Source organism: Tursiops truncatus, chromosome 13 (assembly GCF_011762595.2).
Source record: "Tursiops truncatus isolate mTurTru1 chromosome 13, mTurTru1.mat.Y, whole genome shotgun sequence".
In the NCBI taxonomy this organism is placed as follows: Eukaryota; Metazoa; Chordata; class Mammalia; order Artiodactyla; family Delphinidae; genus Tursiops; species Tursiops truncatus.
The window spans coordinates 87474942-87486545 of NC_047046.1; the positions used below are offsets into that span (position 1 = coordinate 87474942).

The window sequence follows — 11604 nt, forward strand, 5'->3', positions numbered from 1 at the left end:
CAAAGCAAAACCGACCTTCAGGGATTGGTTGGGAGGAGGGTGGCAAAAGTGGCGGCGGGGTCTCTTTGGAGATGATTCCAACCTGTGCACTTCCTTCCTCTGTATGATTTTCCTGCGCTTTTCCTGGAGCCCAAAGCTGTTGCTTCGTGAAACTTACACAATTAGAGGCGCGCGGGAGAACCGCGGCTGGGTAGCGGGAAGATTCTAGAACGGAAAAGCAGCCCTTGGAGAGCCGGGCGAGCGGCGCGGTGCCGGGGTCCAGCCGGGGCGGGGGATCCCCACTAGTCAGAGCCCCGCGCCCAGCCACGCAGGGAGATCGCAGCCCTCTGGGCGCCCGGGGCTGTGTGCTCGCCGGCTGTTCCCCGCCAGCACGCGACCCTGGGGGAAGCGCCGGGAGGCCATCTGTGCCAAAGCTTCGTACCAGACAGGGCCACTTGTGAGGACAAATATTATAAATTTAGGAAATGAAAAAAGACACGCTGGGGCGAGGGCACAGGCGCAGGCTCTGCGGCGACGGGGCCTGGAGCACATCCCAGCAGCCGCTCGCGATGGAGGACACGCGCGGGAATGAGCGCGCGGGAGTGGGCGACGGCGCGTGTGCACGTCTGCGGTGGGTTGCGCGCGCGGGGGCGAGGGCGCGTGCCTGACAACCCGCGAAGGTTGGGTGCGCGTGCGGGAAGCGCGCGGCGCCGGCTGCCCGGGGATGCTGGGCCGGTCCGAATGTGCGCTCCCCCTCACCTGCCCTCCCCCCACGTCGCCCCCGACAGTCCTAGAACACGGGGCGCCGCGCGCAGGACTTTTGTGGACTTGGAACTTTCAGTAACGCGGTCTCGGGGCACCCTGCGCCCCCTGCCCACGCCACAGGCGCCCCAGGACTGCACACATCGGGCAAGGGAACTGGTGGGGGGGACACCGGAGCCCTGTCATCCCCTCCCTTCCCCTGGATTTAAGGAGCCGCTGGCGGCGGGGAGGCCCGGCGGGCGGGCGAAGGGCTGAGGCGGCCCCGGTGGCGGCGGCGGGCGGGGCGGGCGCTCAGGAGTCAAGGGGCCCGGGGGTGGGGGGGCGGGGAGACGGGGGTGGGAGCGGAGGGGAGGGAGGACGAGGGGAGGGGAGGGGAGGAGCCGCTCGGCCCGCGCAGCTTCCGAACCGGAAAGTTGGTCTTGCCGAAGTCCCGCCACCCCGGCGTGCGCACTCCGCTCCGCTCCGGCCGCGAGCCTCCGGGCCGGGCCGGCCGCCGGGGGAGCCCGCGGAGGGGACACGAGCCCGGAGAGAAGGTCCGGAGAGAGGGGACACCAGAGCCTGAGCGGGGCCGGCGCGCCGAGAGCCGCCGCGGACGAGTGGAGGCGACCAGCCGGCCCTCCGCGCCCGGAGCGCAGGAGGCTCGGCGCCCGAGCAGCCCGGCGAGACAAAGGCGCCGGCCGGAGCCCTGCCCGCGGCCGCCCGCTCCGGGAGGGGCGGCGGGCGGTGGCGGGGGGGGCGCGGCGCGGGGCGCGGGCGGCGGCGCAGACACTCTATAAAGGGGCGAGCCCGGCGCGCCGGCGGAGAGGCGCCGCGCGGACGCCGCCAAAGTTTGCTGCCTGTGCCCGGGGCCAGGCGGCCGCCGCGGCCCGCGCCGCTCCCGGCCCGCCGGGCCGCACCGGGCGCCGAGGAGAGCGGAGCCCGCGATGTGAGGCGGCGCCGGCCGCGCGCCCGGGTCCCGCAGGCGCCGGCCCCTCCTCGCCGCGCGGCCGCTAATTGCGAGCGCGGCCTCATTTGCATAGGCCGCCCGAGTCCGCTGGAGTCCGGCCAATCGGCGCGGCCCTCCGCTAATGGCCATGCATTATTCACCAGCCTAATTGCTCAGCCCCATGCGCGGCCCGCGCAACCGCCGCCGCCGCCGCCCGCGCCCCGCGCCCCGCGCCCGCCCGGCCGCCCCGCGCCGTCCCCGCTGGCCGCCCCGCTGATGCCGCTTCCCCGCGCGGGGCCCGCGCGCCGCTAGCAGCATGTCTCGGCGCAAGCAGGCCAAGCCCCAGCACCTCAAGTCGGACGAGGAGCTGCCGCCGCCGGACGGGGCTCCCGAGCACGGTGAGGGCCCGCGGACCGCGGCGGCGCCCGGGGGCCTGGGGGGAGCGCGGGCGGCGGGCGCCGCGCACCGGGGAAGTTCCCCGGCTCCTGCGAGCCAGTGTCTGCCGCGCGGCGCTCGGCCCGGGCGGGCCTGCCCGGGGACCCGGTCCTCCACCGGAGCGCGCGGCGCGGGAGTGCGGGAGAAGTAAACTTGGCTCGGCCGCCCGGAGTTGAGCTGCGCACGGAGGCGCCACGGCTCTGGGACCGCTCGGAGTCCGCGCTGCCCGGCGGAGGCCGGCGGGCCGAGCCGGGCGCTGGCGGGAGGGGCCGCGCCGCCGCCTCCGCGCCGCCCCTCGGGCTCCCCGCGCCCGGACGCTGGGGCCGGCCTCGGCGATCGCGGCGTCCCCAGGGCGGTCGCGGCGGCGGGGACGCGTCCGGGGCTCACCCACCACCGGACGCGGGCCGGGGAGGCCGCTGCCGGGACAGCTTTGTTAGGCGCCCGGCGCCCTGGCCGGTGCGCGCTCGGAGCGGGTCCGCCGCCCTGACCCCGGCTGGCCAGCGGCCGCCCTGTGTGCCCGAGGGCCGCGGAGCCCGCGGTTCCGGGCGAGCCGACAAACCAGTGATCCCATTCCGAGGACAGTAGGAAGCCGGTGTCGCCTGGCCTTTCCTAATGGCCGCCTTGGGAATTAACCCCGGGGTGAGCTGCGCAGCGGCGCGGGGGGGGGGGGGGGTGGTCCTTGCACGCGGTAGGACCCCGGCACGTTTCTGGTGCCTCTCGGTTTTCTGGGGCCTCTTCCTGTTCTTTTGGAGGCGCCGCGGGCAACTCTGCAGCCAGCTGGCGGGTAGGAACTTCCTGCCCATCCAGGAGGGAAGGTAGGAGCCACGAAAGTTAGCGCTCGGCGAGGAGCCGGCTGGCCGTGGCCGCGCCCCAGCCCGGGAAGTTAGGGCCCCGGCCGCTCCGGCCTCCCGCTGCCCGCGGATCCCCAGGGGGCGGGAGGGGCGGCCGCGGCGCGATCGCGGGACGCAGGGAGACCCTCCACTGCCCCGGAGCCCGGGCATCGAGTAGTTTGTTCCCTACAAAATAGACCGGCCAACTTTTTAGATTAACCTATTCTAAGTGGTTTAGAGCAGATACGCGTCTTTTCGCTTTGAGAATTAGCCTGCAGAAAATAAAAAGTTGAGTTTAGCGTGTGGTGTCGTAAAGTTTGCAAAAGCCGATATACGTCCGCATCGGAATGGAGAACGGGAGTAAAGACTTCTTACGCGGCTGGGAATTCAGGAATTAAACAAAATTTGAGAACTCGTGAGGGTCTTTTTGTCGCAGCAGAGGTAAGGGAGTCTTATCTGTGTCGCCTGGTCACCCAAGATTAGAACGGGAGATATGCTAAAAAGAAACGCTTGCATATGGTGGGTAGATTAAGGACAAAGAATCTTTTTGTCATGGAAATGGTTTTTTTTTTGTTTTGTTTACTTCATCACATAGAATTTCTCACACTTGGTTTGTTTTCTATTGCCCTCAATGACTACATGATCAAATGAATGGATTTATTTCTGCCGAATGAGAAAGACAGTCTTTCCTTCAAAAGAACTACATTGCATCCCAGTGAGGAATTTTAAAGCTTTATTATTGTGGCTCCTGAATAGCTTAAAATCGGCTTTCACAGCCGCCCCAAAATGCAACAATGTAAATACTTCTGAGCTTTGTAGGGTCGTTATCAAAATGTGCAATGTCTCCTTTTATTAAAGCATATTTTAATTAATAGAGTAAAACCCCTTGTATTTAACAATTAACAAGCTGAGGCACTGCTATTCATTTTTAATTTCACTTCAGAAATGAGAGCGTGGTGAACCTCCTAGTGTAAGCGTGTGGAGGGGTCCAGAGCCCTTATTTGAAAACCTAAGATGGAGTAAATTATTCACAAGTTCTCTTTTGAATTCCCCTTGTTGTTACTGAATTTATTTAGGGGTGAAACACATTCAGGTTTTTTTTACCCACCGTGGGATTAAAGTTTCTGTCAGCCTGTGTTTTTCACAATCATTCAGGGTTGTAATCAAGATATTGCCACAGTTCCTGATCGTATTTTGCAACAGGCCAGAAATAGCCTGTCTGGGGCTGAGCCTTAGTCAAGTAGTGTGTTCCCTCGATTGTTCGGGCGAACTGTTTAAAAAATAGTTCTTTCTGATTTAATTATTCTGAAGCTGATTGTTCATGGAGCATAAAAGATAGTCTGTTCTCTCTTCACTTAAGGCACGTTCACGTATAGATTGCTCTGTTGTACTGACCGTCATCAGGAGGAGAACTAAGTAAAATATTTTTTTTAAAGCTAAATGGTTGTGAAAACTAAATTACTCCAACGTGAATCAGATATTCTCCAAATTATATTCTGTTAAATGCAGTGGAAATCAACAGACTATGCATGAAGTTATAAGCGACCTAAGTTAGGTTACAGTGTTTTAGAAACGAAGTAAATAATTCCTTTGTATTCCTTTGGATGTTACATGTTAATTAAAGCAGTAGATGCCCGCAATAAAATGGAAGGTTCTTGATAATGATATGAAACACAAATATTCTATGCAAAAATTTTAGTATAATGTGGGGGGAGGCAGTCACATTAATTTACAGTAGAAGACTTTATTTCTTTAAAAAAAAAGAAATCTGACTATTATCTTTCAGGCTTTGGTTTTTAGGCAGTGAAAAGATAGCTGTCCAAAAATGCTTCAGTGCTCTCCAAACCTTATTGCAGGAATGAAATATGATGACATATGTAGAATGAGAAAAAGTGATAAAGATTTACGTTAAAGTTCTAAAGTTATCCTGTTGTAAAAATGTGTTTTAAGGATGACTGGGACTAAACTTACATTCCCACTAGGTACTATCTTTTAAAATTGCAAATTGTTTCATTCCTGTTTCCGAAAATTTAGAAATAAGTGGGATGCAGCTTTAGGATTAAGTTAATTAAATGTATGCCACAATAATGAAATCTTTTGAGCCAGCCGAATATTTTTGTTCTAAGAAAAATTAATTAAAACTTCTAATGACGGAACAGCACTTACACTCCTACTAAGAGCTTTAAAAGGTGTTTGTTGCTGTCCTTCACTGGATAAAATACAGCTTAGGATAGATACATTTTACTGCCCTTAGAAGGAAAGTATGTATTTAAGGAGAAACAAAAGGATATTATAATTTAGAGCAGTTTGCCATCCTGTATTTTGTTTGTTTTTATTTTCTGCCAACTCAGAGTTACATGGCTATCTTAAAAATCCTTTTAAATGATCCTGTGATTTAAGACTTTACCAGTGGTGTTCATAGACCGTGTTTGAATTAAGGGGAAGAAGGCCCCCAGCCCTGGGTGAAGAGATCTTTTCTCTTTTATCTGTCTGTGCATGCTTTGCCTTCAGAGCTCTGGGCACTCACTCACACACTTACAATTCAGCATTCCAAAAGGAAACAATACAGAAGCCACTTTCTGACATCCCTAGGCAGACTGTTTTCTCTGAAACATGAAAGGTAAGGAGTAAGTTAAGCAGGGAGGGAAAGGAAAAGAAGAATTTGCGAACGTTTATTTTTTAAATGACATTTAAAATCTTAACCTATTTAAAAATGCATAATTTGGTGGCCAATAAAAAGCATGCCAGTTAATTCTCACCTTACAGAGAAAGAGCTGATTATGTTACAGTTAAGGGGTTGGTTTTTTTTAGGCACCATTTAAACTTCCACAGTCTACTCATAATGCAATATTTTTTGATCTGTTTAGAGCCAGAAAATGAAGAAGGTATGGACCAACAGCAGGAATTACTTACCAAGCTGATTATGTTTTGTGTACAAGATGATGGCAAAAGGAGGCCAAAGTGGGTCAGATTTCATTTTCAAGTACAATCTCTAAGAGGCTTTGCCATTCACCCCGAGATAGCTCCAAGAACGTTTTCTTTTGGGGGGGATTCAGTAAAGGTACAACCAAGGTTTCCGTTCTGTGTACTGACCACCAGTTAGAATTTAGCATTCTTAAATGTAAGTATTTTATTTACATGAAATAAAAACCTTCTTAACTGTCAATGAGGTCATGCTCCATCCTTCAATGCTGCATATAGTTTCAAGAAGGATAATTTTTAAATAATACTTATAATAGGAAGAGGTTTTGTTAGTTTTCATTTTCCTTCATGATTTCTTGACCAGTTGCTAGGATACGAACAGCATATCTTAGTCTTGTGAAGATGAGGGCTAATTCTACCACTGGTGGGACAGGTTTGTAGTTACAGCATATGTGAAGTTGCCACACACTTCATATAAAATCAGGCATAAGTAAAGTCTGTGTAGAAATTGAATGTTTTACTATTACCTTACATAAACTTTTACATTTGAAAAAAAGAGCCCGGTCCTTAGATTTTTTTTCTCTTGTTAAGTTGAACACCTTTATGACCTAAAGTGCAGTTAACTGTGTGATTCCCAAGCAAATAAGGCGAGTCATATCGCAGAAAGTGAGATATTAATTGAAATAATAAAATAATGTAATGGGCTCTATTTATGTTAGAGGTTAGGATTTGATCTGTTTGTTGAAGGCAAGAGTTCTCTGGGCTGAACCATTGCCCACCAAAGAGACCTGAGGCTGCCAGGGTGGCGTCCAACTCCGCGGTGCCCTCCGTGGGCCTGTCTTTTCCGGTCATCCCAGATTCGTTATGCTAACCATCGGGGACCCCTCCCCTCCTAATTCCCGGGAAGCCTTGGGGCCCACACAGCATCCAGCCTTGGTGGCCTGGGGTCTGTGGGCAGGAGGGCGTGCAGAGGGCTGGCAGCTTCCCACCCATCTCCGCGAAGGTGGGTGGTTCAGGGTGCTGCTGCGACAGACCTGCTGACTTAACCTTTGCCTGCTTTGCCCTGCCGGGGGTGGCCACTAGATGTCAAGCTCATAATACAATGAGTGCATCTTCTGTTGACCTTGGCAACAGGACTCACCAGTGTTCTGTTAAGTGTTAACACTGGCTCCGAGTGCGGACTGGGGACCCACGAGTTTGCTCTGTGCTGCTCGGTTTATCAAATGCCCATCTAGTGCAGCACAAGTGTTTATAGTGCTCAAAGAGGGAGAGAGAACCGTTTTCTTTTGTGTGGCTGTTACATCTTGAACTGTTTAATTAACCCTGCAGGTGCCGTGGCGCTTGGTCTTCATTCGCCGGCGTTCTCGGTCCTCTTTTCCAGAGCGCCCTCTTCACAGCACCGTTTGGTAATTGAGTTAGGGCTCTGCACTGCAGAGCCGCTAGCTTCAACCCCCCAGGGCAGGGCTTTTCCTGGATGATTTTTCGCATGTGTGTAAACTTCGCCCGTAGAAATGGAACAGTGCGGTGAGGTGATGACAAATCATGGAAATGATTTAATGACCTAACCCCGAGTGCAAGCAGTCCGAGGGTTACAGTTGATCGCCGCCTTGTTCCCGGACACCGTGTAGTTCCTGCTGCTCTGGGGCTGTTTAGACCCAGGTGTTTATACGTCTAAGTGGCTTTGCTTATTTATGTGTTTTTATGCGCGGTGGATTTGAAAAGTAACGTGTCGAGGCCCGTAGGCGCTTCCGCAGAGGGGTGTCGTGGAGCAGCACGTTTAATTTCATGTGTGAGGTTAAACCTCCGCCTCTGAACCGAAGGTGACCCTGCACAGACCTTGTTTTTCCCCCTCCCCGAGCTTTGATGGAAATTGTTTGCATTTGCCGCCGTATTCCAGGTTTGGGCGTTCTCGGTGAGGCAGAGTGATACTCGTGTATTCATCGTAAGCAAGATTACAGCGTAACATGTGAGTGAAAGAACTATTGTGCAACCTTAAAGTGTAACAAACATCTTATTATTTGATGCAGCAGATAGTTAACACAAGTGAACGTTGTGGCCGCTTTCCATCTGCGTGTGTTCATAAAGGAAACAGTGTTTCCCCTCCCTGGTGCATCACCCCACAGATGAAAAACCGCAAATGTTTTAAACAGAAGACGTTTGGCGCCTGTGCCACAGGTGGTCCTTACTTAACAAATTTGAGGCGTGGGCCGCTGAGTCGGCGGAAGCGGCCTGCGGGTCAGTGCGGCTTGGGCGAGGCACGAGCGCCCTCCGCTGTTCCGCTCCGAGCTCACACGCTTGGAGGTCTAGGAAAAGGACAAAGTTTTTCTGTTGCGTCTGGAATTTCTTCTACATTGTTAAACACGGTAGGGGTCTCTATTTGTCTCCTCCTGCTTCACAGCTTGGGCTCAGTATGTGATAATTCATCTTTCTTTATGGGATTCAAAGCTATCATAAGGAGTTAAAAAGAATTAATTTGCAAGAAAATAGTGTCTCCTAACAATTTGGGAAAACTTGAAAAATGCTTCCTAGATTTTTAAGGGATGGAAAAGGCACAGGAGAAAGTAAGGTTTCCTTTCCTAGAGACCCACGTGGCATTTTCGAGTTACTGATTAAAGTGGAGAAGTTAACATTCCTTTTCCCGGTAAGGAACGTTTGCTTCTCTTTTCGTTAATTGTAAGGGATTTAAAATGCGTAGCAAAAGGGTGGCAGAATGAAGGTGAGAGTTTGGGCCTGATCAGCAGAATTATCAAACACCTGTTTACTGCCCTTTGTAATTCGGTTACTGATTTGCAAGGCCCAGCCTCCTGGAAGGAGAGAATAAGAAAGCCTTGCTGAGAACTGCGGTTTGAATTTTTTAAAGAAAGCATCTGGTCTCAAATATTCTTATCTATGTTACAGGCACGCTTTTAACTCGTGGCTTTAAAAGATCATCGTGAGTGTAAACATTCTGTCCATCTTCTGCCACGTCGTTTTTATTTGGAAGGCCGCATATGCTTAACATTCTGTCCATCTTCTGCCACGTCGTTCTTATGTGGAAGGCCGCATATGCTTAACATTCTGTCCATCTTCTGCCACGTCGTTCTTATGTGGAAGGCCGCATATGCCTTTGCAGGCAGCGAAGACATGGCCCTTGTATAACATGATCCTTGTGTATTGTATAGCAGACCAGGAATCGGAGCTGAGAGAGCAATGGGAAGGGGATCCTTTCACACCCAGAGTTGTCCTAAGAATAGGGACATTTTTGCTAAACGTTTTCTGCATTTTTTATCAGTGAGAAGGAAAAAAATCATGTCATTTTAAGACTGCTGTTGGAGCTGTTTTTTGGTTGGAGGCCTCTCTGAAAGGCGGTGGCACCCTTTCCCCCTCCTGCAGCCCCCAGAGGCGGCACGCTTACTCAAGAACGTTTGAACGGTGAGGCTTAGAAACGCTGGAAATCTCAGGCATAAATAGCAAGCGTGGGGCTAGCTGTAGAAACTAATTGCGCGTTTCCTCTCCACCTGAAACAGCTTCCTCTTCTAGCCTCCGTGCTTTTCGCTCCTCCTGACTGCGTTCAGGAAGACAGACTCGGCGTTACGTGCAGACACCCGGCTCACAGCCATGGCTGGTACATCCTTGGTGTTAGCAAAGTAGAGAGCTCTTTCCAATACGTCTTCTTCCTCGCATTGGTAGCCCGCGGATACAGCAAAACTGGGTGGTACTTTCAGAAAGTAACCTCAACCAAATATTCCCGTTAACCAAGAAGGGAAGACTCTTGGCTAAGTTCTGTTCCTGGGTGCATTGGTTGGCGTTTTTCTTCACTAGGTCTAAGAGAACCCTGGTGCACTGTAAGGCCCCTGCCTATTTACAGTTTGAAGTCTCTTAGTTGTTGAGGAGCCAGTATGCAAAAAGTAAATTATTTCGACATTAATGATAATGTTAACAGTGCTTGTTTTTCAGTTCCCCCTTAAAGGAAGAAAGAATTTTCCCATTGCATTGGAAGTAAATTTCTCAAACCTTGTGCTGTTGTTGCAGTGGCTTTGACGTGGTTTCACCTTGAAACAAACTTTTTTGAGCCATGTCAACAAATGGATATAATAACTTCTATTTTTAGAATGAAAAGCCAGTTACACATGTAAATTTAATTGAAAGGTAGTTGGATACATTCGAATCCGACCTAATACTGGCTTAAAACAATGGCAGGATTAAGGGCTTTGGAAGTTGCATGATAAAATTTGGAGCTGCTGTCAGATCTCTCCTATATGGGTTTTCTAGTTATATAGACAGCATTTTTTTTAAAGATAACTGCTTCCAGATGAGCACATCTACACTGTAACACGATGCACGTAATCACTGTAACGGAACTGCCATCGAAGCAAGTTACAACAACTTACTTTGCATCTCGCTCTCCTGAATGTGACGGAAGGCCGCTGCTTTCACTCTGGACTCAACTGCAGTCTTGCTGCTTCTGAAGAGCTGTGTCCCTAGTGAAACAGGCTCGTTTTGGTTCTCCCCTACCAACCAATTCAGTTGAAGTGCTTGTTGTTGTTTGAAAACATTCTTAAAATATGCACCCAAAATTTCAATTGCACACATGACGTATTAGAGGCTTTTCATTTGCATTCATTGTATTCAAGACTGTCTTGTGAAATTTGTGCTTCTCTGTAACTTTTATGGAATGCTAATCCTACTGAGATTTTGATCGTGAAACAAGTGGAAATAACAGTTGAAGTGATCGCGTTATGGTACTTCATACAGACCCCAGTAAGAAAAATTACAGGTGGAGATTCTAAATTATTTGCCCCCAATAAAAAATCTGAATTGTATTGAAGAATGTTTTTCCCTCGCTTATTGTAGTTTTTAAAATATGTTTTTGTTAAAAGGCAAATTTATTATGAAACTTGGGTTATAAAATCCAACAATTATTTGTTTTGTTAGGTTCACTAACATAACGAACTAACAGGTCCCAAATGCCATTTTCACCCAATTTCCTCCCTTCGGTTTTGCTTTCCTTCTTCAATTTTAGAGGAATACAGTGGAGGCTTATATTACTTTGACAAGAATATCTTCACTGTGTTTAGGTAACTATCAATTTGCGTTAAACAAAATGGCTTATTATTTGGTAAATAGTACTTAAATATTATTCTATGCACAGTTTCTACAATGGAGAAATAATTGTAATTTTGCTAACCTGCCAATGGGAGAAGAAGAAAATTACCTTCCCAACTTCCATGAGTTTGGAGGTGAACCCAAAATACTTAACACATGGAAAAAACCAATAGAAATGTAAAAATTTATCTTTAAAGTAAATAGAGATTTCTTTGGGCTGCTTAAGACCTGTGAGAAAAGTACAGTGTAAAATAAAAGTCCTGTTTCTCTATTTCACACGCCACAGTTGTTACAAAGAAAATCTGGGAAATGTTCCTCTGTAAAGATATAATTTATTTATAATTAGTTAATTCTTCCAACAGTCAACGCACTTTACCAGAAATCAGCCTAATTTTTAAGCATTTTCTCAGTGAATCGTCCCTAAGCACATATTCCATGTGGAAAAAAAAGTATTTTTCTATAGCACAGGGAACTATATGCAATATCTTGTAATAATCTATAATGGAAAAGGATCTGAAAAAGAATATATATATAAAACAAATATATATATATATATAAATTAACTGAATCATTTTGCTATATACCTGAAACTAACACAACATTGTAAATCAACTGTACTTCAATAATAATTTTTAGGAAAAAGAATTATTTGGACACAGTCTACAC

At 49.5% G+C, this 11604-nt stretch overlaps 1 protein-coding gene across 1 annotated transcript in view; it reads left to right on the plus strand.

Moving 5' to 3' along the window:
* The first annotated feature begins 1982 nt into the window (after positions 1 to 1982).
* SALL3 (spalt like transcription factor 3) overlaps positions 1983 to 11604 on the plus strand; it is a 17127-nt gene continuing 7505 nt past the window's right edge. Inside the window, exon 1 of the mRNA XM_019936449.3 lies at positions 1983 to 2064. Coding sequence (XP_019792008.1) covers positions 1983 to 2064 — 82 coding nt within the window. The remainder of the gene's footprint in view (positions 2065 to 11604) is intronic.